General features: G+C 45.2%; 1 protein-coding gene across 3 annotated transcripts in view; it reads right to left on the reverse strand.

The window, feature by feature from the left end:
* The window catches only part of KCNJ5 (potassium inwardly rectifying channel subfamily J member 5), a 66338-nt gene that overhangs the window by 19608 nt on the left and 24145 nt on the right, over positions 1 to 22585 (reverse strand). The window contains exons 1-2 of one of the 3 annotated variants that reach the window (XM_037409693.1): positions 1895 to 2049; positions 1605 to 1775 (exon numbers count right to left, since the gene is read on the reverse strand). In XM_037409693.1, coding sequence (XP_037265590.1) covers positions 1605 to 1621 — 17 coding nt within the window. In that variant the 5' untranslated portion in view covers positions 1622 to 1775; positions 1895 to 2049. Of the gene's footprint in view, positions 1 to 1600; positions 1776 to 1894; positions 2050 to 22585 lie in introns of those variants that run through there. The other 2 variants (XM_037409692.1, XM_037409694.1) reach the window with 2 other exon arrangements.

The raw sequence follows: 22585 nt of genomic DNA on the forward strand, positions 1-22585 counted from the left end.
TCCTGCTACTGGCTGTTTCACACACAGCACACACGATATTGGGGAAAGCAGAACCTCAATTCTAAAAGAAAATCCTGCCCCAAGAGGGCTAACATTCCTGTTCTCCATTGTTTAGATATTTCACCATTACAGCAACTGAGAATCACTACATAATCTGCATCTGACTTAAAAATATAAAATGAAATTGAAGGATGTTAATACCACTTCACACTTCTCCAGTAGCTTGCATCCAAACAGTCCAAAGCTGAACTGACCAAATGCAGGCTCTTTCCGCCCCAAGACATGAACCCACTGTGCAGACAAGAGAAGATCAGTCACAGAGAGACAAACTGACCTAACACCAAACCGCTGGTGAAGTGCCGATGCTCACCCCAAATGTCTAAGTGGCTCTCCTGACTCAAACTGAATAGGAAGCTGGTGACTTACAGAAAAGAGTCTGGAGATCTGTCTCAGAACGTAACTCCAAAACTCTGTTTGTCTTGTTCAAAGTCTGTAAGTAATTGGGCTGGAACCTTCCAGAGATGGAAAATTTTCTCTCATGGGAAACAGAAATGATCCTGATCCTTTATCTCCATCTGAGTAGGAACAGTGGGGGAAAGAACGGAACCCCAGAAGTGAAATAGCTCCCCCAAAATAAACATTGCCAGACACCGTTCAGTTCCCACATACTATGGCAGATACTGGTTGCTTGGACTGGTGAGAGAGCAAGTGAGGTAAGCCAGTTTTGTTTCCCTCCAAGCTACTCTACTATAAATTGAAGGTAGTTGTTTACCTGAAAGTAAAAGGGTACAGGAGGAATGACCTGCTTGATTAGAGAATCCCCAAAAGTCAGATGGTAAGCCTTCTGGGACAGGGACAGTTTCTGCCAATTCTTGGTTGGTTCCTAAAACTCTCAGGTCAAAACGAAATGAGAGCCATGCTGTATAAAAGTTTGCATGTTCCTCCCTGCCAGCATGTGCTAATATAAACAGGAGGACTCCGGGCGCCTTTCTGACCGATGCAGGAAGACATTGGCAAAAAAAAATTAGTCATGCTCTTCCTTCCCAGAGCCATAAACACCCCTCAGGACTTCCAATGCATTAAATTGCCTGTCCCCTCCAAGGGCTGAACATGCTACTTCATCATCTGGAAACTACACTGCAAGGGCTCCTTAAACCCTGAGCTGACTAGTAGGTATCCTAATTATAAAATAATTTAATCTTTGACTCTAGGTGAAGATTACAGAGTCACTCCACGCATTTCAGGGCTGCTCACTGATCAGACTCCCCCTGCCCATTGTATTCCAGTGATCTCCACTTATCTGGTATCTGAGCAGTTAATAATTTTTAATGTCTTTTGCTGTGTGACACCTTCAGTAGGTCTGACAGAGCTTTTGCCCAGGATCAACATCTAACCCCCAGCTTCCCTAGGAGCTCCCTAGCAGCTGGCAAGTTAGACAACAGCACATCTCCAGCTCACACCCTGGCAGGTCTGGGCATAGAAACCCGGTGTTCAGCTGACCTAATACCTCAGCTGCTGGTCCTCCTGCCTTTGGGGCTCCTGATCCTTCGCAACCAGAGAAGAAAAGAAGTGAACTAGAAAAACAAATCAGGTAACTTACTTACTAACAGCGGCTCTGCATCAGTCTTGTGCCTTGGCACTTCGGGGATACTGGACGGTGACAGGACTGAGAGGTAGGTAAAACGGCTGCTGGAAAAGTGTCTGATCCATGCCATCACCAGAGAGCTGGGGTCGTCTTCTGATCCCTGGGCTGTCTCCTTCCTTCTTCCCTTTGCCTGTTGTTAGAAAACATTTATGTGGCACTGAAGATGTAAATGCACACGCCCCTGTCCCTAAGGTATCCCTGATCTCCCCCGCTCTGTCAGAGCTCACACGGGGCGCTCCAAACCCTCACCCTCCACTGCTGCAGTGCTACTTTTGTGCCTGGCAGACGCCTGCCTCCCCTCGCCCCTGCTCTCTGCCATGCGAATGAATTCTTGGCGGTGTAAGGCTGGTTAAGGGGCTGGGGCGGAGGGGAGGGAGCGGAGCGGGCGGCATGTGATGGGGAGCATTGGCTGTTCTGAATGAGCAGCGGAGGGAAGGGGGGGTGGGGGGGGTGGGGGAGGGGTTTAACCGCTGCCTGGCACGGGAGGGGCTTTGGGGCGGGCGGAGGGGCGGGTTCGGTGCTCGGGAAGATGCGGGCACCGCGCTCCCCCCTCCCCGCAGGGCTTTGCCCCCCCTCGCAGGGTCGCTTCTCTTCCCGTGCCTGCTGCCCGGCTCCCCGCCGCCTGGGCTCCCCTTCCCCGGGGGGGCTCTCGTGGGTTTAGGGGGTGGGGGCTGCGTTCTTGCCTGAACATCACACGGACAGAAAGCGGATCCTAAAAGCAGGGGAGCGGGGAGCATGCAGAAGCTGCACATTTAACAGGGCGCACATGTACGTGTTCATTGGCACTGTAGAAACTCTCTTCCAGGCTGGACCAAGGAATTTGGGAAAGTGGGGAGGAGGCAGGGCACGATTCCTCCTGCACTCTTCCTTTGCCTGTCAACCATCCAGCTGCTGAAATGGTGTTTGCTGAGTTGCGTTGTTTGCCTGTGATCCAGCAAGTCCCAGGGAATGCTCCCAAAGCTCTTCAGTGGTGTGCGGCATTTTTTGTCTTTCACTTTTTTCTCCTTTTTAAAATCATTGATAATACCACACTGTCTCCCTAGCTTAGTAAAATATTTCCTCTTCTGAAAAGCAAATGTCAGGCCAGCTACATACATGAGGCAGATCTGCCTGGTGAGGACAGGTTCCCTTCAGGCATTGCTGCCCTGTTCCCCTCACCCTGTCCTCCCCCCCCCTGTTCCAGGACCACAAGTGTTACAGCCCACCAGTACTGCTTTCACAGGAGGTTTACTGGTCAGGAAAAGAGAACTTGTCCAAACTAAGCACCATACAGGAGTGTGCCAGTATTGCTGGAATCTGAAAGCTATTTTTTCCATGTTCTGCTCGAAAGCTATTTCTTCCATGTTCTGCTTTGAATGACTTCCAGTTTTTTAAAATTGTTTTAAAGTTATACTATTGCTAATGAAATACGTCAGCATTAGAATGACTTTTTTTTATTTTACTGTGTGGACATTTCGCAACTTATTATTTGAATTCTTGTTTTGGAACAGGAAAAAATACGATCTAAGGGAACTTCCTATAGATCAGAAAAATCTGATTCCTAACCATCTTAAATCTAAGATACGCAACTCCTTATTATGGAAGCTAGACTGGAAAAATTCAAAGACAGACACACTAAAGAAAGGGGCATAACCACGGCTTTGAATATCATTAATAGTCATGTCGCACAGGGGACTGGGTTAGGAAAGCACATCTCTATAAACATAGCGCTTCACAGTGCTCCTGTTCTCTAATCTCGATGTGGAGGTTGGACCTCACCAGGTGGGATAGGAATCTGGTGCCAGACCAAGGACTTAGGCCATTAAAAATCAGTTTTGCGGATGTAATTTTGTTTTTTCCATTTGTTGTTAGTTTGTATTTCCCACTTCACCACAGTATGGGCAATGAGATCAGACTAGCCAGTCTGGCTCCGGTGTCACATGCATTAGAATAGTGCTACCCCATCTAGGTTGCAAACAGCACAGAGGACTAAATTCAAATCAGCAGTGAAACTATTTGCCATGCAAGTAAAAGGCATGGAAATAACCTGTTGATTAAATCTTATGAAATTATGTTAAATTAGATCTTCTGTCTGCTCATAACTGCAAGGAATGCTCTTTCAAGCACTATTTATTTTACCTTTTAGGAGTATGTCTACAATACATGAAGTAGTTTATAAAAGTGCTATTTGGGGAGTACATTAACAGTTTTGGATTTTTAATAAGCATTCAAACTTACTTCAACAGTAATTCATACAAGATGAGAGTCAGTCCGCCCTAAACCCATAACATTGGCTTTCAGAGCAGGTTAGGTCCCTAGATCCTGCTCCACCAGCACTAAGGACAGTGTCACCTTCATAAAGGCATCAGCTCTGCTACTTCTTTCATTTACTCTCTTGTAATAAGATTTAATAATAAATTATTAAATATTGAAAAAATGTTGAATAAAAAAAATAAGAAGGCAATTTTTGTGCTAGGAAAAGCTGTCCAGCCAGCAGCCCTAGAGGAACAGAGTTTCTGCCAGTCTGCAAAGCTAGCGTGACACGGTCGGTGCGAGGAGACCCTTCAGTCCCACCACCCACCCACACTTAGCCAGTGCACCTCAACTACCAGCCCAGTTAGACAGCCTCTAAGTGGACTGGGGTCTCCCAGACGTGCAGAGGAGTGGGCTGACAGTACAGTCATTCCTGTGGTGATCGTTTGCCCACCTTGAGCTACACCACTGCATCGCTCCCATGCAAGAAATGGCACTACGTTTCGTGCAACGTCAATAAAAGCATTTTCACGTTTTGAGCAGACTCCCGTTTCTTCTGACAGGAGTGAAACTCTGCTAACAGGCACTGCCATCTGCTGGCACCATGTCCTGCCACCGATTCCCCTGCAAACACCCAGCAAAGTGGGGCACCGTGAGGGTTTAAAGCTGAGTCTGGATTTTCGCAGCACCCACTAACCGGCAAGGCTGCCGAAAGTCCTGTTCCCCCAGCATCTCACATGTATTATACAGCTGGAGAAAAAAAGAGACCTCTCCTCTGACAATACTTGCCAGTTCACGAGTAGGCGTATAATTTTGATGCTCTTCTCTTTTTGCCACTGCTCTGCCAATACCTTGTACGATTACACAGTGCTGTGCTCACACCTCTGTCCAGACGCCAGCTCAGAGAGAGTGGGATCGCAGCATGGATCTGGAGATGCCCCCCAGCACGCCCCATCCTTGCATTTGTGTGCTGTGGTTGGTGTCTGTCACAGGACCTGACACATCCCAAAGCACAGAAAAGGGGGCACTTGAGAGGTACATACTTGGTCAGTGTTAAAGGCCTCTTAGGAGCCATTTATTGAATCTCCAGAGAGGTGGTACCTTTAGCACAGGTCCACGTGAGCACATGCATCTTGCATTTTGCTTCCTTATTCATGCACTGTAAACTAGTGTGTTCTTTCACGTATTAGACATCTTCCAATTTGTACTGATTAAAGACAAGCCAGTCCTGAAAACAGTTTTTCAGCTGGAAACTACACTTTGGTGAGTCAGTGACATCAATGTTCCTTTTCTAAGGTGGTTAAAAAGTTGTCAGTGGCCTCACAAGTTTGAAATATGTTCAAGAACTCCAGGTAATAGCTTGCTGCAGAAGGGCAGGTTTAACACAATATGGAAATGAGGTTTGGGTATGCTCTCAGGCTAGTATGTGCGCAAGAAAATGTAGAGGGATTGTGTTTCTGAGTTCTCTCAGTGTTTGGGATGGGATTCACCTTCAGCAATGCCATTTAGGATGTGCTGGTCGAGTCTAAACAGCCACGCTATTTCCTTTCTAACTGATGCAGAAAGGCAGGTAGTATCAGAAGGCATCTAAATTAGACCCTTATGTTAGAATGGGATAAACGAGCTAATTGCAGGAGTGCGTAGATACAAATTTCACTTCAGTGCAGCATCTTGAATTTCCTGGGGGTGCTCATAAGCTCTAACAGCTGTGCTTCACTGTTCCAAGGATGTACGGGGCTATTTACAGGGGTGAAATTATGGCAACTGTGGAATGCTTAGCTCCAATTTGCACATAGAACAACAATATGTGGAAGAACAAACTTTAATCTCATTTTGGTATAACTAAATAGCTCTCTGAGGACATTATGTATATAAAAAGCTCTCGTAAAACAAACAGTTTGGATTTTTGCTGGTGCCTATAAGAGTGCAGCAGGGCAGTCCAAGTTTAGAGCTTTCATCACCCAAATGGGAAGTAACCTCCATTTTCCTGAGGCTTCACTGCACATAAATGACACCCCCCACCCCCACCCCCCGCCCAGATAAGCCCAGACCAGCCCATGACATTTATTACCCAAAGGGACAGCCTTCAATCTGAGCACCAGTGACAGAATCTGAAGCTTGTTCTGAAATCAGTGGAGGCTGTCTTTACATGTATCGAGAGGAGAGGGAGCAACAGTGCCTTCAGGGAGCATTTTAATTTGTTGTGCAATTTGATCTTTGGAACAAGAGATGTCTCTTCCCGTTTGTCAGCCATTAACCTCCCATCTCACTAGAAGAAAACACGGGTTGTAAGAGTCAGTGCTGGAAAGAGCTTCTAAGATTGTCTCATCCACCTCCACTCTTCCCTGGTGCACTCAACTGAAGAGGAGCTGAGCTTTCAAGTAAAGCTCTGAGAATCTGGATGTGACAGTCACCCACTCTGTCTCGACTTCCTTTTGTGTTTTGGGGTTTATTCAAACTCTAAACTCAAGATGAAACCTGGGAAGTAGGAACAAGAACAGACAAGAGGAAGGAAAATTTCCGTAATAAACCCAAACTCCTCTGTAAGGCATGTGTGGGGGAGTCTGCCTGCCATCTCCTTTGATATGATAATGAGGAGCTAACGCTAACCTGGGGAAAGAGACAGCTCTTCTCGCAGCTATGTGGGGCTAGATTTGTGCCAGCCAACACACAGCCCAAGCCATTGCTTGCTTTTAACTTCTGGATTGCCCAAAAAATGTGTTAGTCCAGTTCTTAGTGAAGTACTGTTATAATTAACGCTAATTAAGCTCTTCCTTTGCAGGTGCAGCAGCAGAACCTAAGGCTGAAGGGTGCCCAGAGACCAAACTTCCCACTGAGGCCCACGGTGGCTGCAGGGCTGGAAAGCACTGGCGAGGGGCCCGATTTGAGTGTGTGTGATCTTGCACGCACATGACATCTCTTCTGTGAATGAACTGCCTCGCCAGTTAAAGGGTCGCGGGGCTCCTCACCGCCTGTGAGGTCAGAAACACCACCGCCGCAAACATGCAGCAGTCACAGCACGCTGCCAATGATGGCAAATTTATGAAAATAATTTCCTTGCTACAATTCAAAAAGATTTCTGACAAAAGCAAACGCCTTGGCTCTTTCAGGCAGGAATCTTATTGCATTAACCTCCCTCCTAAAAACATACAGCCTTCCCTTGGCGGAGAGGTATGGGTGCAGGCAGGACGTAACCAGAACGGTGCAGCGTGTTTCTCAAACTCAGCCAGTGAGTAGCCCCTCCGCTGAAAAAGGATCTCACCGCTAGCTTGCGGTTTCCCCAGCAATGGTAAGAGATAGACAACAGGTAGTGCCAGCAACTCCTTCATTGAACTATGAGGAATCTACCAGGGTGTTTAGTTGATTCTAAGGGATTCTGAAAATGTCTTTGCATGAGAGACTTAAATTTTGCCTTTGGGCACCAGCAGGAGCTCAACCAAAGCCCAGCCTGCACACTTGAAGTCCTGGATTGTTGCCCTCTGTGAAATAACGATCTGCTGAACATCGCAGATCGGTGCAATACAGTCACTTCCAGCATATTCTGTGGTTACTTAGCGGAAAGCACAATCTATGGGGCAAAAATAATCTCCCAAAGATAGATTTTAGGCAATGCACATCAGTACATCCAGTTTATTTAATTGGCATATTTTAGTACTATTTCCAACCCACTCTTAGGAAGTAAAAGCAACTCAGGATTTGTTCTAGCAGGTCTCACACGTCACTGCTTTGAGTTCACTTCAGGATTCTTCTCAGCTCTACTCTGGCTGCAGAAAAAGTGACCCCCACTGACTCTAATGAAGTCTTTTTATTACTGTTTAATCTCCTGTGTGTCTGGCAGCAGGCTGGCAGCCCCGGGGACAAAAGGCCTCTATTGAGCCACAAATGGGTAGTGCAGGGACAGCCTTCACACCCCAAGTGTATTCAGGTGACTGGACAGGGCAGCTCGGGAGCCTGGAGGGGCTGGTCAGGGGGCTAACCAGCACCAGGGTGATAGGTGGATTAGCTGGTAATAGCCGGGTGATTAACCCTTGGCTTCTCTTTCAGTTAGCGTTGGCTGTGGTGCTGCTCAGAGCCTTGTCCCTTAGGATCTGACTGATGTCACCAGGGGGTTAAAGCTTCAGTCATGGCTAACCTAGGCTAGATCTGACCTGACCCAGGTTAGACCTGAACAAACCCAGGCTAGACCTGAACTGACCCAGGCTAGATCTGAAGTGACCCAGGCTAGATCTGAACTGACCCAGGCTAGAGCTGAACTGACCCAGGCTAGAGCTGAACTAACCCAGGCTAGATCTGAACTAACCTAGGCTAGATCTGAACTAACCTAGGCTAGATCTGAACTAACCCAGGCTAGATCTGACCTGACCCAGGCTAGATCTGAACTAACCCAGGCTAGATCTGACCTGACCCAGGCTAGATCTGACCTGACCCAGGCTAGATCTGAACTGACCCAGGCTAGAGCTGAACTGACCCAGGCTAGAGCTGAACTGACCCAGGCTAGATCTGAACTAACCCAGGCTAGATCTGACCTGACCCAGGCTAGATCTGAACTAACCTAGGCTAGATCTGAACTAACCCAGGCTAGATCTGAACCGACCCAGGCTAGATCTGAACCGACCCAGGCTAGATCTGAACTAACCCAGGCTAGATCTGAACTGACCCAGGCTAGATCTGAACTGACCCAGGCTAGAGCTGAACTGACCCAGGCTAGAGCTGAACTGACCCAGGCTAGAGCTGAACTGACCCAGGCTAGATCTGAAGTGATCCAGGCTAGATCTGAACTGACCCAGGCTAGACCTGAAGTGACCCAGGCTAGACCTGAACTGACCCAGGCTAGATCTGAAGTGACCCAGGCTAGATCTGAACTGAGATCTAAAGGTGAAAAATCTCCAAACCCCGTTCCAAGTTCACAGTATACACAGCTCTGAATTTTACTAAAACACCTAAGCTGTACCTTATGCTGGGATCCTTTTGGTGTGAGAAGGTAGTCGGAGGGTCCGTAACAGAACCAAGATGTGAAATCCTGCTGCCAGAATGGAGTAAAATAGTGGTTGCTTATCACACATGACTACAGCAGACCCTGTCTGCACATTCTTTTCCCCTGCAAGGGCTGGAAGTGTTCTGCCAGGCAAAGTTTTTGCTTTGCCAAAATTCCAGCACTTCAGCTGGGCAGTGGATCTCCCCTGCAATTCAGGTTTTTTCTTCCACACGCAGACCTTCAAGCCAATTTCTGAGATGCACGTTACTACAACAATTTCTAGGGAGTCATTAGGAATGAAACCCACGTTCCACTCTTACCCGAAGTGGCTATGTCCAGTAAGCAGTCTGCATGGACTGGTGAAATTCAGGAACTACGATTGTTTATTAGAAGACCCCAGTAGCAGTTAGGTTTTTTCTGAGCTCTTAGATTTCCACATAATTTACTAACATTTGGAAGATTTTCAGCGGCTTTTCAGTCATTCGGGAGCTTAAGAGAGCTATTTCTAGAATTTTTTTTCCAGACCCTGCAGCAGCATTCAATATTTATAAGGAATTCCCTGCCTTGGTAGCAACAACTGATGGTTACGAAAAATAAGTACACTATAAAATGCATTAATATTTTAAGTCTGCCAAAGATTGCTAGATGAAGATATTTTCAGCTTTTGCCTGACTGGTTGATGTTTAGTTCAAGGAAGTAACTGACAAAAGGAAACATATCCAGGAGGGAAAAGGAGAGGGTGTACAGGAACTTGCAACAGCTACAGAAAAAGATTTTTCCATGTTTACATAATAAAACAGCAGCAGAACCAGGAAAAGAACCAGTCAACCAGTTTCTGCTCCAGCCACTTATGCAGGGAACCACACTGTCTATTGCGCGCTCAGATACCGCTGTAGGATTCTGTAGTACATGAACAAAACCTTTCCCCACCCTCCAAATAAAATTTTGAGATTGTGCTGAACCTAGGTTTGTCCACAAAAAAGCAAATAACTCGCGTTTAATGATGCAACGGAGAGAAAAGCTAAATCTTGATACTGCTGTAATGAAGTGCCTTTTTATGAACACTCCTGTATGCTCGCTGCCTGACAATGCTGGACATGATCCAGGTCTGTTTACAGTGCCAGCATGTCTGTGTCCCTGACTCCTGGCACATCTGTACATTTTGTTCTTGGCATATTTGTATCTATGGAGCGAGCTGACCTTGAAAGTCTCATCAGAGGGGGAAAAAAAATTTACAAAAAGCCAGCAGCCAGAAAGCCTACCACCCCCCATATATTTCACAGTTATTATCAGAATATTTTTCCTCTGTTCTGTTTGCACAGAGATGACATTCAATAACACTGAAAATGTTCTTACTGTCCCTAGAGAGGCCTGTTCAGAGTAAAACCGAAGGAAATTAAAGACCTATCAAGCAATCCCCTGACAGAGGTTCATAAATATAAAACTGCAAGCAGTGACTGGCTAAAGCACTAAGGACAAAATGTGCTAAACCTCTCTGCCTCGGGTCCCTCCCTTCCTGCCCCCCCCGTATTCCCTGTTCTGCAAGGAGACGGGGCAGGTTCCCTACCGCTCGTTATCACTGCATATTCATGTAAAACAGAGGATGAAGCATTTGCTGCGGGACTAACGGGCTTCTGTGACAGCAAGGCTTTGCAGCCATCTCTAAAAATACACCCCTCTTTCAGGGTGCAGCCTACTGCTGCAGCAGCTCAAGGAGTGGAATGGTGTGTGATGGGACGCACTGAGGCAGCGCACTAGTGTGGCTGAGGCAGATGATGCACAGACTGTGGGGTCTGAGTTCCCCAGAAAAACAAGCGATGTAGACACCCGCTAGTCGGTCCTGCCAGACCCTGTCCCTTGACACAGTCTGTAAGCGGGCTGTCCTGCCTGGAGACCTGCCTTGAAGTGTTTCCCATCCTCTTGAAGCACAAACAGCCAAGTTTTGCTGTGACCTGCTTTACAACTGTGTGAAACCATGATGCAGCTCAGTGATGAGGACCTTTCAGGCAGTCCTGAGGAAGAGGCTGCGCTGCAGAAAGACAAACTGTGTCCTCTGCAATCTTCAGGCTCAGACTTCACTGGAAGTATGCTGAGTTCAAGTACACTGCCATGCTCACTAAATTGCTCCCTTACATGCTGTAATTTGTGCAGCAACAGCTCACTAAAGTTGCAGCAAAACTGCTGGATTTACGCTGCAGTTGTTCGGCGAAGCGTTCCTTCCTGGCTGGATTTGCCTGGGGCTTATCCTTTGCCACCAATTCAAAATCTCCGATCTGCCTAGTGCTAAAATTGCACAAGGAAAGATGCTTCACCCAAACGGATGAAATTTACTTTACTTTTCTGATATTCATGAAATTTGTCCACTGTTTGATATATCTGAGCCTGAGATTAAGGAGATCAGTGTGATCTCAGGCCATTACAGAACTTTCTCAGCATGCAATACAACCATAGAAATAACTCAGATGGCTCTACGAGTCACACTGCTCTCTGTTGTAAGAGCAGACATGAGGAATTATTGACTAGATTTCCCAGAACGTACCAGTGTAAATGAGGCATAACACCAGAATGTCAAAAAGCATAAAAATATGTTTTCCCAGGAAATATTATGCCATATGGACATGGTCTTTGTTCTGGTGAGGCTTCTTTCAGTTCCCCAGGCTTTTCTATGTCATAATGTTTTCTAGCAAGGTGACTGGGTTATGTCATCTCAGCACATAAGTAGCCTTGGGCTGTGGTGTTTCCACACTAACAATACCACTGGAACTTGCAGATTCAGTACTGTCCCATTCACAGAGAATTGATTTGTTTGTGCTGACAGCTTGCATACACCTTGTCATACAACAAAGTTACTGAAACGGAATTGCCAGAAAGGCTACGTTCATTGCTTTGGGTGATTTATCCAGGACTTCAGCAGTATGAGGCAATGCCAAGAAAATTCCCTCATGTACCTACAGCAGATGTTGTTCTCATCTGAACTATGTTAAATCTGAGATAAAACTACTAAAGCCAACAGACATGCAGTGCTACTATCACCCTTGTTTCAACTCAGAACAACGCTCCCCTCTAGGTCCACCCTTCCATCCCCAGAAACTCAGGAAAACAACCACAGCTGGCAAAGGTTCAGCCTCTCTGATTTCACCTGTTTGCTGTGCAAAATGATTTTGGCATACAAAAAAAGATTGACTCATTATTTATTTTGTTTTTTACCGACAACACCGGCCCTAATTTAACAAGGAAGATGGAGCTTTGTGGTACTTTAGGCATATGGCGTGAAAATGCTAACAGAAGCACTAAGCTTCAGCTTCCCCCCTGGTTGCTTTCATCTTTTTAAGGAGTTTGCCCATCCCATGCAGAGCCAGCATGCCCTCAAGCAGTCCCTGCACAGCCCAGTAGAGGGTACTGGGCAGCCACATTGCTTTTTTGCTCTCCTGACCATGCTCAGGGGTATAGCCACACACGTTTCTGAAATATTTAACCATGCATCCTGTTTGCAAGAAGGTACAAAAGGTTAAGCACGAAGCAGAAGCTTTACCGAAATAAGGTCTTTCCCCACAGCTGTTTCATGGAAATGGTACATGGCAATTTTAAGTACTTTACCCGTACATGAGGACTACATACAAGTTTACAGTTTTAGAAAATACTTATGAGTTGCTGTGAAGGACAAGCATGTTTTGGCACATCTACCATTTGCAGAACAGACCATGCAACACCAAGGTTCATCTCAGTGTGGGTGATGGAGACCTACAGAAAATCTTGCTACAAGAGGTGAAGGTGCCTGCCTGGGCATAAACCAGGCTTCTCTTCAGAAAGCATCTCATGGCTCTGTGGAACTGGACACGAAAAAAAAAGATATTGTCAAGGGGAAACTTCAGCACAAAAAGGCTTCAGTATATGGACACATTGTGAGAGGAAGGACAGAGGACTGTCTTCAGCTACCTAACCCAGTTATTGAATCTGCTATGGCAGTATCAGGCCAAGAGAGATAAGTAGCCAGCCTTATTCAGAGCTGGCTAAATTCCTGCTTCCTATGTCAGCACTAGGGCCTCTAGAGCCAGCTGCCTCTTGAAGGAAGCTGTGCATCACCCAGAGCAACTTGTCCAAAAGTTAACTAGGAACAGTCCAGCCAGAGCTATTTCAGTGTCCCCCAGAGACCATGTTTTCCCCAGCCTGCATATTAAGCCTTGCATACCCGAAGACACACCACTGACCATTTTCATTGCTCATACAAAACTAGCAGGCTATAGCTGATACCACATTTGGTAGCAGAAAGCAGCTTGAAGTAACAGCTCTCTGCTACCAAGCCTGGTCTTACTGCCCTCCCGAGTGACTCATTTTGATGGGTTCACTCATCTGTAAAACAGTCATTCTTTACACGGCTATTTCTAACGTCCTGACCTTCAAAAGCAAGGCCCAGGTTTTTTGCATGATCGTCTAGTAAACATACTTTTGTAAAAAGAGCATTTGGTGAAGTACCTGCAGTTTTTTCCTGGGGGGGGCGGGGGGGGGGAACAGGATGCTTCCTCATTTTTTTTCTTTGTTAACAGCAACACACACAAAATCAATGGCAACTTTTCTGGGTACAATGTGAGACTGTCAGCCCACTCTGCTGCCCTTAGAAGGATGAAGTTACCACCCAGCTCTGTTATTCCTCACGGTAAAGGGTCAGCTGTGGATTTACCAGAGGGAGGGCAGGAAGAACAGGGGCTACAGTTCCCATTAGCACTGCCTACATGGCATACATGCTTTTCAGTCATGCTTGCAGCTGCTCAGAAGTACGAACTTGGCTTCTGGATCCAGCTCTCCCTGCAGAGACATTGCCTGAATTTCACAAGGCCAGGCTCCACGGGACTGTGACCTAAACTCAGACATTTGCTGATAACCCTTTTCCCAGTGAAAGAACCAAACAAAGAGCATGATACATGTGAAGAGGATGTGCTGGTTTCTTCACTACCCTGTCCTGCGTCTGTGTTGCTCCTGGGACCATAGACTCATAGAATCATTTAGGATGGAAAAGACCTTTGAGATCATCAAGTCCAACTGTTAAACCATATTCCTCCTCTTGGGAAATAACTAAATAAACAATCACTCCAGACAACTTGCTCACTTCCTTACTCTGCCTCACACTGTGGGCTCCATCCAACCCATTAGCTGCGAACAGAGCTCTAATTCTTCCAAGTGATATGCTCTCAGCTTTCTTCATGACTCTCATGAGAGATCAATGCCTGACTTCAGTGGGTCAGGATATCAAACCAGGCTTTCTACCTTGTTTTGCCTTTCTCTGCATTGGTTATCATCTGTGAAAAACAGGATGATGATGGATTCCTATATCTTTATTTCCCTCCCCTGCATTTGAAAGAGAGGGTGAATTTCATTTATTAATGCTGATAGAGCCCATGGAGACTTGCAGATAAAAAGACTCCATGTGAAGCAGGATATAATGTTCCACCTTGCAGAAAGCTTATGCTTTACTCTTTCTTTTCAAAGCACCTACTGTCATTGCTAGGCAACTGGGACAGTGTCCAAAATAAAAACAGTAATAATAATCAAACAAACAGAATCTGAGTCTAACAGTCTATAAAATGCAGCTGAGGGCTCTCAGGTAAACAGACAACAGATGGAATGAGTTCCTAAAGCTGGAAGAAAGAGAAGACTAAAATGGTCAATTGTCAGTTGACCCGAAAAGTAATCTTAGAGATATGTCCCAAGGGGGACACAACCACCATCCAGGAGGTCCTGCCTCAGAGGTTACCAGAGGCATGGTAACATTGAGGAGCTTTTGAGGAGCAGCAAGATCAACTCGTTGGATTGTCAAGGGACCTTATAGAATGTCAGCACATGGGATGGTCACCATTGTGCAAAGAATAACACAGTGTTGTATCTATATAAAACTGTTCCTTTCTTCATCTGTAAAGTACAAAGGGTGGAAAAACTGAGACATAGATAACAGACTTACCTAAAGTTCATATTACTTCTTCAGGAGCCTGTTTTCTGTTCTCCAGAAACTGAATTTTGCTGGCGATATTTAACACAGCCCCAGAAAGGCAACTGCAAGTAAGTACAACATACCCTAACCTGCTTATTCCTGCTCATATAGCTGCTTTTTTGGCAGACAGGAGAAGTCCCCGTGCAGTATGCCTGGCCATGCAGTTGTGCTACCCTCTCTTTATGAAGCTATCAGGTTTGCTCAAGCAAGCAGGATATCACATGCTCCAGAAAAAGCCTTTGGCTAGACACATCTGTGCTCACAGCAAACCTGGACCTGATAGCCTCAGGGGCTCTCAAAGCTTGGTGTAGGGACAACATCTTGAGACTGGCATTTTAGAAACACCTCACGCCCTTGTGAGCAACTTAAACTTCCATAAATACCTTTTTAGAGCCTACAGAAGGATGTTTGTTTGGAAAACAACGAGAGAGGAAACACACAGAGGATGAAATGAAGTGTGATCCCATTTTAAGGCTTCATACCATTTGATCAATTGCAGCTCAAAAAAACTTTGTCAGAGCACAGTGTGTACCTGACACATCTGTGCTCATTCTTCTACCAAATTAATAAACATTGTCACTGAGTCGCAGCTGGTTACCTCTTTTGATACTATCATATGTAACAGAGGGATGAGAGCTCTAATGTCTAATGCAGAAGCCTCATGCTACTAGACAAACCTAAATGAAAATCTAGAAATGAACCTTCATCAGTTGTTAACTGGTGACATGGGCTGCTCAATGACTTCAAACACTTCCCTACATAGAGCGTTTTAAACTACTATTTTCCTAGCTTCAAATAGAAAAAAATAATACTTCAGACACCCCCAAGTCAGATGCCAATGTCACTGTTCAGAGCGATCCCTAGGTTTGTAGCATCACACGATCATATTTTCATTGCAGATTGCTTTGATTAAGAGTGATGAAGAGAAGGGGCCAGGTGACAAGGACACAGGTGCCAGTGTCAGAATACGGTGCTTTCTGTCAACGCATGTCTTGTCTTTTCCTCTGTATGCTTAGCTTAACTTTTTAAAAGGAGAATCCAGTGACTAGAAAAAGGGAAGTGACTCATGACTTAACATCCCTCACTGTATTCTGCGCGGGCGATCACACACCCTCTGCCCACCTAAGGACTACTCAGAGGTGCTGTTAGCTCACTGCTCCAGCTGCCCTGCTCCGTGCCCTGTGCCGCAGGCTCGCTCCCAGCAGCTGAACAGCCCTGTGCTAAGCACTCGGCTCACTGCAGCCAGAAGGAGAGAAGTGCCTTTGTTGCAGTCCACCCGTGCCCTACATTTTCAGGGGAAGGAAGGACCTCCCTGGCACTAACCTCCTCTGCCAAGCGGCTGAATTACAAGTAAATATGAGTAAGGAGCTTTACTCCTTCCAGTGAGAAGCTGGCATAATTTTCTCCATGAACAGAGTTGCATAAACCCCTCTTTCCCCACGTGGCGTTATCAGCAGAGGCGTTCTACCTTGTGGGCTTGCCAGGGGAGTGGAAGGGGGGTGGTGGGGGGTGCGTTCTAGGCCACACTGTTTCAGGAAATCTTCATTGCAGTTATGCTGTTTGAGCATCACAGCTTGAAGACAGCGGTAAATCCTTGTCACCAATTCTCTGTGCTTTCTGAAAAGTCACGGAAAAATTGTGTGACCATGTCTAAAAGATAAAAAACAGCTCATGGGTGGGCAGCCAGGTTTCTCTCTCATGCTATGAAGTCACGAGTCCTGTTTTCCCCTTTCCCAAGCCCACCGGCACTACTCTGTGAAGAAGAGGGCAGATAATAGGAAGCCAGGAAGCCTCTGTTGCCATTCAACTACTATGACTTCAAGGAGTTAAATAACACAGGTTTCTGCCTTTCTGGATTACCACATGGATTGCCAAGGCAGTGCTACAGCCAGCTTTGTTCTTGAATTTAAATAGCCTATGCATTTAAATTTTGTCATTACAATTAGCAGAGGAGGACAAGGGTTTCAACTACCTGCTGTCTAAGAATAAGGAAGGCTGAAGCAATTAGAACTTTTAACTTTCATTAGTAGCAATGCTTCATCTGTTACCCTGTTTTTCCATTTCAGACACTTGGTGTCCCAGGGATTCACACTTTCCTCAAGCCTATCCGCATGCTGGCATGCACAGCCATTTATTTAAGGATGGGTGTTGGTGACACTCCTGCTAAGAGAAGCAAAACCCCGCTTCTCATTTTTCTTTCTGAGCTATGACGGTGCTTGTTCACAGAAAAGAAAGTCTGGGGAATGAATCACAAGTGGACACACATGAGACTGAATATTCTGTCTCCTGTTACTACTATACTCATTGTTACACTACCTAGAATACTGGAAGGATAGAATCATCTCTCCTGGGACTCAGAAGAAAATTGCAATGGATTTCAAATCCCTTCCCACGGAAAGCACAAGGTAAATAAGTACTGGGAGGCTGCCAGCCTAGCTAAGCTGAGGTTAATGAATAAACAACTGCCTGCAGTACTGACTTGCCTACTATACTTAAAATATGCATCTTTCATTACATCTTAGGGAGACCTCCTCTTCTATAAATAATCATTGCAAAAGATAAAGGCATTAGATCTTTTTTTCCTTTGACAAAACAGAGATTATCCCCATTTATACAGAAAACCTGCTATTAGGCAAACAGGCTTTCCATAGAGGACTTGCTTTTTATAGAAAATGTTGATTTTATTGTGAAAAACAGAACACCGAAAACCAAGAAAAAATTGCAAATATAGCAAGGGACATTTTGAAAATGTAAGCTCAGTCACACCTTATTTTCCCTATTTCTTCTTTATGGGATATGCTATCAAAACATTTCCAGGAAAACAATGAAGCAAGCTCAGAGAAGGGGAGGTTGCTATGAATTTGGAGAGCTGCTGACATACCGAGGTCACTTCTGAAAACCGGATTTAATTGCTTGGTTATGGATGCTTTTTTTCAAAATGTTACCCTAGGTGAATGAAAGAAACAGTTTAACAGATGCAATAGCTTAGGTTTCCAAGAGTGTCTTGGGTGATTTTGAATGTCCAACACGAGACACAACAAAGAGAAGTCATTTTGCAGTGTACTTTGCGGGAATCTCTGACATTTAAGGGGTCTCAGAGAGAGCACCTAGGAGTCATTTGTCACTTGTGAAAATCTAGGTCGTTTACTCCCCTCCTCCTGCTCTGCTTTTTTAATGCCAAATATAGAAAGAATTTTCTGGCTTCAGACTGAATAAAGTTGTTAATTACATTCTTTCCTAAAAACCTGCAATTGAAATTCACTTGGGGAGTTTCTGAAAGCTGTGGAAAGCTATTCTTTTTGTAATATTCTTTTGACATGTCTTAGAGGAAAAAGGAAGAAAGCCCATTTGCTTTTAATTTCTCAGTTTTGAGGATAATATTTAACAGAAGTAAATCCCTTTAAGGGCTCAACTATGCTCTTTGAAGCCAGTAGGAAAAAATCCCATTGAGTTTCATTGCAGGAGAACTAGCTTGCTGCTTTGAAAAATTATGTTAAACAATCTGCAGTATGTTGTGCGATGCAAGAAAATTAATTTGTAGCATCATGAACTGCCAATAGGTGAAAAGGATAGGATTCCTGCCTGTACTAGACACAGTTTAAAAATAACCAGATTATTTTAGAGTAAACCACGTCACTTAGCTCCCGGTAACACTATCTGGAGCAATTCCATCATCAATTCCTGGTGCTAGGAAAGCCTATATGTGTTGGTATCACTAACAGCATACCTGCCTCACAGGAGCGTTAAGGGATGTAACAGATGGATTAACATGCTTTGGAGATGAAAAGCGTTGCTTGAGTATTATCAAATTTATTATTAATGATGGAGTTATTAAAACAATGGGATGGCTAATAACAGAGCTTAATTCTTTATATCAGTCCTTTTTGTCTTCAGAACACTCTGGGGCAAACGCTTGCGTCACTGAGTCACAAAGCTCCTGTTGGTTTCAACTGTGTGAACAGATCTGGCTCTGCCCGAGCTTAAATAATTGTTTTTAACATACAAATCCTGTTCTAAACTTCCTCTAAGTCTCAGAGGACCCTGCCTGCAGGATGCCTTCCACCTGTCCCTGGTAGGTGGCTAGAAGCACTGAGTTCTTATTGCTGTATAACCAAGGGGAAAGCAGCTTCCAGTCTGGGGATTGTAATATTGAAGGTAAAACTGATTTATTTATAGTAGGCCTGCAAAAGATAGGGATATAAATTGCTCCAGCCATCTAAGCTCTCTCCCTACTGATGGGGAAGGATGGGCACCTCTACAAGGCAATGCATCTTCAGATGCCTTCCAAATGTGAGAGGGAATCAACAGAAGAATTATTTTTTTTTGACACCTCATTTTTGTGTGCCTGTAGGTAAGTGGGATGATTCCAGGCTTAAATCACGAGATCCCTTATCAACAGGATGCAAAGGTGCTCCCACAAAGGAATGAGAAATACAATAGGTGTACATTTCTTTAAACTCCAAGATGACAGCAATGCAGAGAGAGAAAGAGCAACTTCACAGCAATGGGTTAACTCCTGCAGTCAGTCCTCTGCAAAGAGTTCAGATGGACTCTGATTTTCAACTCAAATCTAGGCAGGGAAGTCTACGCAGGAATTTGGGCAAGGGCACATGCATCTAATATATCATAGGTCAAATAAATCAAACTGCAGATGGTTCTGCACAATATGGGAGGTATCGAGAGGCATCGGATTCTTTCCAAAACCACACTGCCCTTGCAAAGAAAAGGACTGATCCTCACAAATAGTCAGGATACTCCTCTTGTGCTTGTACTGGTGGGACGAGACAAGAGACCCCAATATTGGTGACTGTAAGATTAACGACAGCTTCTTCAGGTAATATTGCATTAATTTCTCTAACTTTGGCAGCTCAACACTTCCACTGTCATTTTCATCCACCCAGCAGCCATTTCTCTGCCTTTCACATACAATATATAAACTGAGCCACTATGTTAATGAGCCATTGCATATAGATGAGCTGGCAACCAGTCCGAGCTGACACAGCCACACATAAAAGCCAAAGAGGCCTTGGGCTCTCTTCCTTTGGTACAGAAGCTGTTGGACCAAAGTACTGTGGAAATCGCATGGTCTAGGGGACGCAAAGCTGGGGCAGCTTTTTCTCCCACCTCCCTTCTGCAGTCACCTTTACTGCTTAAGACACAAGGTAAGAGGCTCAGTGCCGTACTGTTTTCTTGATATCTGACTGAGAAAGTCCACAATATTTCTAGATAGACTGTCTCTTCTGTTCCCTTGCACAAAATCGTTACCTAACGACTACAGCAAGGGAACCAGGGAGCCTATTTTTGCGGAACAAGATGTTTGGATTCTAGTCTGCTTACTCACTGGCTTGCCTTTCCTTGGGCAACCCTCTTGATGGTTCTCTGCTTCAGTTTCTGCTCACCTAAAACAGGCTACTGAGGCTTAAGAAAACATAATCAAAGAAAATCTCTGCATCTGCTGTAGTCATCTCAGATACAGAAGGCAGAAGATGGCAGTTCAGGCGTTGCATTTCTCTGGGAATGCTGAGTGGTGTTTCTGACAGAGACATGGTGCTGGAGGAGCCTTGAAGTATGGCATAGGGTGCAAGTTTACAGCATATTCTGTTGTGGGGTAACTGCCAGTACTGTTGTTTTAACCCTGCACGAGTACCAGACATTCTGTCTTCACCTCAGAGTTGCCTAAACGCTGAGGATGTATACCCAGACAGTTAACAAGTAGCAGTTAGCCATTTTCACAGCTATACCTTAAGTTCAACGTGTTTCACAGCGGTAACTGCACATAGCAGAAGTTCCCACATTCAGATGCACTAAGACGCTCAGAGGCTACAGTAACGAGTTTCTCAAAACTACTGTTAAAGAAAGTAACCACCCTTAAATTATCTTCCATTTTGGGCATGACAACATGTAGTGCATGGTTCGCTTCCTTAATCTCACAGTCAATTACTTTTCTCAACCTATATAAACATCAGCAGGGAAAAAGAAAAATCTGCATGTGTGTTAGTAATAAATTTAAAAATCAGGGCATACCACTTAAGGGTTGACTTGTCAGAAAATTGTAATTAAAAGTGTTCCAGCTGACAGTGCTGCTTTAATGAATTATTAGTAATGTTCTCTGAGAACATTGGATGAAAAACACCATAAAAGTTCTTACTTAAAACAAACCAATTTTCTGCATGATGCAACTTCACTGCACAAGAGGGGGAAGATCTCCATTATAGAATCAAATTATGAAAATAACAAAGTAATGGTTTGAATGAACAGGACGTAACAGGTGCCCCTTCTGTACCGATTGCCTCTGTTTCCTATACCACAACGTTTTTCCACAGGTGCATATCTAATAACTGCCACTATTTTCTTACATTCTATTTAAAAAGCCCAGTAAGGTGTAGTGTAAAAGAGTTGTGGTCATCAGCGTCTAAGTGTTACCAGGTGTTACATGTACATAGAACAGTGACTGACCCGCTCAGTTTTAATGCAGATACAGCAATGCCCAGCAACTGATCCTTTTGGCTAATACCTAATCACACCAGAGGCTTCTGAGCAGCGGTACGTGCATGACAAACTTCAAAACAGTCCGCTCCTGCTGGGCAGTGTCAGCAGCAGCAAGCACGCTCTCCTTCTGTGCATAGTCTTGTAGTTGCCTTTGCACAAAAGCCTTGGCACACACCGACCCATCTGATCAGACATAATTTTCTGTTGTGCATGCCAGCACAGTTCGGGCTGCTGGATCCCGACCCTGCTTTGCTGTGCTCCTGGCTGAGTACAGGCGAGCAGATGAGCACGTGTGTGCTTGAGATGGGTGAGCAGAGGGCACGGGACTCTCGGGCTCTCAGGTTGAAAAGCAGACAGCAAGCAGCTGGGGTGGGGGGAGCGTGTGAGGACTTGGAAACACAGCCCTATTTACTGGGAGCAATGTGTGGAGTGGGGAAGGATGAGGGCAAAGGGCGCTAAGTCTTAATCATGGATTTGTATTTGGGTGCGAAGGAGATGGGGGTTGGGAGGTGGTGAGACAGGTGGTGGAAAGAGGCTCTCATGTCTCATTTCCTTTCGCTTTCTTGCTGGTTTCCAGCTCCATCCAGATTTGTTGTTTGTCCTTACTGTTTCAGGAGAAATGTAAGAGAGAGCACATCTGGGAACTCACGTTTCTTGGCTGAAGCTCTGTGGACCCGGCCCTATACCTGGTAAGCAGTGATATTTTGGGGTAACTGGGTGGTTCTTGAAGGGGGGGTGGTCATGGTCAAAGCACCTGCCAGCCATGGAGTTCAAAGCACCCTGCACCTGTAAGCTACTCTTGTGTTTCTACTGTTATGAGAGCTCACCTTAACACTTGATAACTAAGGGGCATCCTTAAGTCTCTCGGCTATGATGGGAATGAGGGGAGTTTGGCACAGGACTTCCCAGTTAGGTTGCTACAGAAGTGCTGGCTGCCTATTCCTTCGGCAGCACAATCCACCTAAAGACACGCAAGCACTACATACCCCAAGGCTCTATCTCTTGTCTGCAAAACAGGACTGTAGTTCAGTAGTTCTGAAGTAGTTCAGCCTGCGTACTGGAGAAAAGGAGCTTTATAGTGAAGATTCAGAGTTATTTGTTAGCCCACCCTGAATATCATCACAAGTCTTTTCTACAGAACAGGTAACTTGGACCCCAATCAGGCTGTGAGCGGCTGATGAGGTTGCACACTCCGTACTGAGTGCTCACAGAGGTAAGACGGTTTTATTCGTTTCTTGATTTCACAACGCAGGGTTATGAC

Source organism: Falco rusticolus, chromosome 16 (genome assembly GCF_015220075.1).
Source record: "Falco rusticolus isolate bFalRus1 chromosome 16, bFalRus1.pri, whole genome shotgun sequence".
NCBI lineage: Eukaryota > Metazoa > Chordata > Aves > Falconiformes > Falconidae > Falco > Falco rusticolus.